The sequence below is a fragment of the Myotis nattereri genome (assembly GCF_964212035.1).
Source record: "Myotis nattereri genome assembly, chromosome: 12".
Taxonomy (NCBI): Eukaryota; Metazoa; Chordata; class Mammalia; order Chiroptera; family Vespertilionidae; genus Myotis; species Myotis nattereri.
Genome location: NC_138087.1, coordinates 66,821,400 through 66,825,697, shown reverse-complemented (window position 1 = coordinate 66,825,697; position 4,298 = coordinate 66,821,400). Strand labels below are relative to the sequence as shown.

The 4,298-nt window shown below is 41.5% G+C and overlaps 1 protein-coding gene across 1 annotated transcript; it reads left to right on the top strand.

Annotated features, from left to right (window-relative positions):
- Nucleotides 1-310: 310 nt before the first annotated feature.
- On the top strand, nt 311-1,297 carry LOC308527765 (olfactory receptor 1J2-like; the record flags this gene model as incomplete). The annotated part of the gene is made up of 1 exon (XM_081103163.1): nt 311-1,297. The coding sequence occupies one exon, from the start codon at nt 311-313 to the stop codon at nt 1,295-1,297; it is 987 nt and encodes a 328-aa protein (XP_080959289.1).
- Between the last annotated feature and the right edge of the window lie 3,001 nt (nt 1,298-4,298).

Here is a 4,298-nt window from a genome sequence, read left to right as displayed (position 1 = left end):
ACAGCTGCATTTCAGTCCTTATTTGAGGTTCCAAACAGACGTGATGTTAAAAGTAATATTTGAATAAACAGCGAACCCCTCTTCTATGTGATGAAGTCTTGTGACTACTTTGGAGTTCAATGTTTTCCTGGAGCCAGGGTGGGAGAGAGGGAAGAGGCATACCTCCACAGGTGTGAGAAATTAATATGAAAGTATTTAAAAATGAATGGTTTTCCCAATAATGACAGTATGAGATGAGATGTCCTGTTCATCCTTTCTAGGTTCCTGAGACTCCCAAGCCTTCTTCATCCCCAGCAGACAGAAGAGCAGCATGAGGCCTGAGAACCAGAGCAGCGTGTCCCAGTTCCTCCTCCTGGGGCTCCCCATCCCGCCAGGGCAGCAGGGCGTGTTCTTCACCCTGTTCCTGGGCATGTACCTGACCACGGTGCTGGGCAACCTGCTCATCATCCTGCTCATCAGGCTGGACTCTCACCTGCACACGCCCATGTACTTCTTCCTCATCTTCTTGGCCTTCTCTGACCTTTCTCTTTCTTCTGTTATTGTTCCAAAGATGCTCATGAACATGCAGACTCGGCAACAATCCATCCCCTATGTGAGATGCATAATTCAGTCATATTTCTTCATGCTTTTTGGTACTCTTGACAGTTTTCTTCTGGCTGTGATGGCATATGACAGGTACGTGGCCATCTGTCAGCCTCTGCACTACACCACCATCATGAGGGAGGGGCTGTGTGTGCTGCTGGTGGCTGGCTCCTGGGTTCTCTCCTGTGGCCAATCCCTGTTGCACTCCCTCCTCTTGGTCCGACTGCCTTTCTGTGCTGACAATGCCATCACCCACTTCTTCTGTGACCTCGCTGCACTCCTGAAGCTGAGCTGCTCAGACACCTTCCTCAATGAGCTGGTCATATTCACCGAGGGAGGAATGATTTTCTTTTTATGTTTTGGTGTTATTTTGGGCTCCTATATCCTTATAGGGACCATCATCCTGAGGGTGCCCTCCACTAAGAGAATCCTTAAAGCCTTTTCTACCTGTGGCTCCCATCTCTCTGTGGTGTTTTTATACTACGGGACAGCTACAGGTGTTTACTTTTTCTCCTCAGCGTGCGGTTCCAAAGAGATAATTGCTTCAGTCATGTATACAATAGTAACCCCTATGCTGAACCCCTTCATCTATAGCCTGAGGAACAGAGATATAAAACAGGCCTTAGGTATGTGTGTCAATAAGGTTAAGTTGTTTAAGGAGCAATCACTAAATCCTCTTGTTGCAGTAAGGAGCACAGTGAGATATATCTCCTAAAATTATTGTATCGTTGACACCTTCATATGTCTTTCATAGTATATACATCGTCTTGTCATGTATAAGTGTTGTTTATATGGTCACATTTGCTTCTAGGATTATTAATAATTTTTTATTCATAATTGATAGTTTTTGCTTGTCCATCATCTCTTATTATATGCAAAATCCCATGCAAGCCTGTTACACAATCATAATTGTGGTTTTTCTCATTCTGTTTTGAGATATCTGATTTTTTGCTTATGCAGTTTTAAAAATTTTATGCTATAGAAGACTCACTTATTTAGCAGCATGATCTGCTTCTGGTGATCTTTCTTTTTTTTGAACAATTTTTTCTATGCTGGCTTAAAGCTGATTGTGCACATCTCTTCCTAATTCACAATCAATGACATCATGTTGTCTGACTGCAATCAGCCATGGTGAGAATAATTACACTATGAAAATTATGTGCTACAAAGCCTAGTTGTTAGAAAAAGAGAGGAATGGACTTTTAATAATGTATTTAAGAGCAAACCACTTTGTTTATTATTAGGAATAGTTTCTAGTAGTGGGTCCTAACTTCACATCATCTACTTCTGATGACTGTATAGATATTTATATCCATAGATATAGATGCAGATATATAGATATAGATACCAGTATAGTGTAGCTGGTCAAGATTCAGCTTTCTCATGGTTAGTGTTTAAATAGTATTTCTTTTTCATCACTTTAAACTTTCTTTGTCCTTATGTCTCTCAGTTGTGCATGGTTTAAAATGTAATGCTGGTTTTTACTCATTTTATGTAAGGCAACAATTATATTTTTGGATAATATTGTCTATAAACATCTAATCATAATATATTTGAATTTATATTTTCCATACTACTCTGTTTTTTATTTGATACATCTGTTTCACAGATATCCTCTCTTGTATTCCTCCATTTTAATTAAATACTTTAAAATTCAATTTTCCCTCAATTAACTTATTAACCATACATTATTATTTTTATAGTTTTATAATTATTTTCTGTGCTATATGCAGATATCACTTCTTACTTTCTTTTCAGCCATTTGAGGTATACAATTCAGTGGCATTTAGGGCACTCATCACCAATATCTCATTTAATGACCACTAAAGAACACTTTAGAGAACATCAATTGAATATTTTGCAACTGTGAATCAAATAAAAGCAAAGGCAGAAATCAGAGGGAAGAAGGCTTGGGGTGACTACATAAAGAAGCTGGAAGTATTAGCTAAAGAACATATTTGCATACCTCATGGACACAAACAATATTATAATGAAGGCCAAAAAAGGGGGAGAGAGGTGGCAAGGGACAAGTCTGCAATAATATCAACATTAAATTTTTTTTCATAAAAAGAAAAGAATACAACTAAAAAGGAAGAAGAAGTGATAGAATCAGAAAGCTCACCATTAGACCTCCATATTTGCCATATGTTCACAGACATGAATCCGGAGTCCCTCACCACAAGCAGAAGGTAACTTGTCTATTTGTCTGCACACCCTAAAACAAGACTGTGGATCAGATACCTAGCAAACACTCACTCACATTCACACACACACACACACACACACACACACACACACACACCTATAAAACAACATGTACCCAAGCATACACAATCCATGCACACACACACAGAGTCATGGACAGAGAGCCTCACACATGAACCCACTAGCACACAGGCATCAGCAATGGATGTGAAATATAGTGGATGAGATTTTAATAAGAAAAATGTTAATGTTATAGTATCAAATTAACTACCCAAATGATACCTATTAATTACAAATTTAAAATATTAACTTTAAAAACAATGGTAACATTATAGTACAGATACCACCTTAACCAAATGATCAAGGATAGAAACTCTACTAATTGGAAAAGTTAACATCACAAGCTTAATTATATGCACTGTGGTATATGCTGAAAACAAAGCCTGAAACATATATGTATACTAGAGGCCTGTTGCAGGAAGATTCCTGCAAGAATAGGGCTTCCTCCAGCCTATTCCTGCAAGAATAGGGCTTCCTGAGGCCTGAGCGAAGCAGAGAAGGAAGCGAAGCCCACCGAGGCAGGCTTCACTCCCTTCTCCGCTGACTCCCTCCCTCCCTTTGCCGCTTAGCCCTCGGCTCCCTCCCTTCTCTGCCACCTGGGGTCTCTCCCTTCTCCGCTGCTTTGCTCCCTCGCCAGGTCACAGATCCAAGGCCTGGATCCCCCGGGCAGCATCGGGTGCTACTGGCCCCGCCACACCGGGTCAGAAATCCAGGGCCCGTGACCCACGGGCAGTGTCCTGCGCTGCCAGCCCTGCCTCGCCGGGTCAGGGGTCCGGGGCCCGGGTCCTGCGGGCAGCATTGTGTGCTGCTGGCCCCACCTGAAGTATGCAAATTAGACGCCATCTTTGTTGGCAGTTAATTTGCATTTCGAGCTGATTAGCCAATGGGAGGTGTAGCAAAGGTACGGTCAATTACCATGTTTGTCTATTATTAGATAGGATATGTAGACACACATAGAAGGTAAATATCATAAAATGTTAACCATAAAGGAATCTGACTGAAGCCTGTCCAGGAATTCTTCATACCATTTTCACAACTTTTCTGTATCTTTGAAACCATTTCAAAATAAAAAGTTGAAAAAACTTTGTCCCAGCTGGAACAATACCCAAGAACAAAGCAGTCCAGAGCATGACTGGAATCCCCTAGGGCTTCAGTCTCTGGCTCTTGGACACACAGCTCCCAAAAGGCAGTCAGAAATCAGCCACAAGCTTGGGGACTTGGCTGCAGTTTCTCATTAGCAGTTAAGTACTATCTGTGGACTCATTTTCCTGGAGCTGGTTAAGGAAAAGGAAAGTCTGTAGAAGTGCCAAGGCCACAGCTATTTCTTCTTTGTGTCTGGATATTAGGTCTCCTGAAGAAAAGCTGAGGAGATGGGTGACAGTCTGGAGCAGATGGTGTCTGAACTCACCAATGACGAGCCCAGGTGAGAGGAGCTGGAAATCTGCACTTGG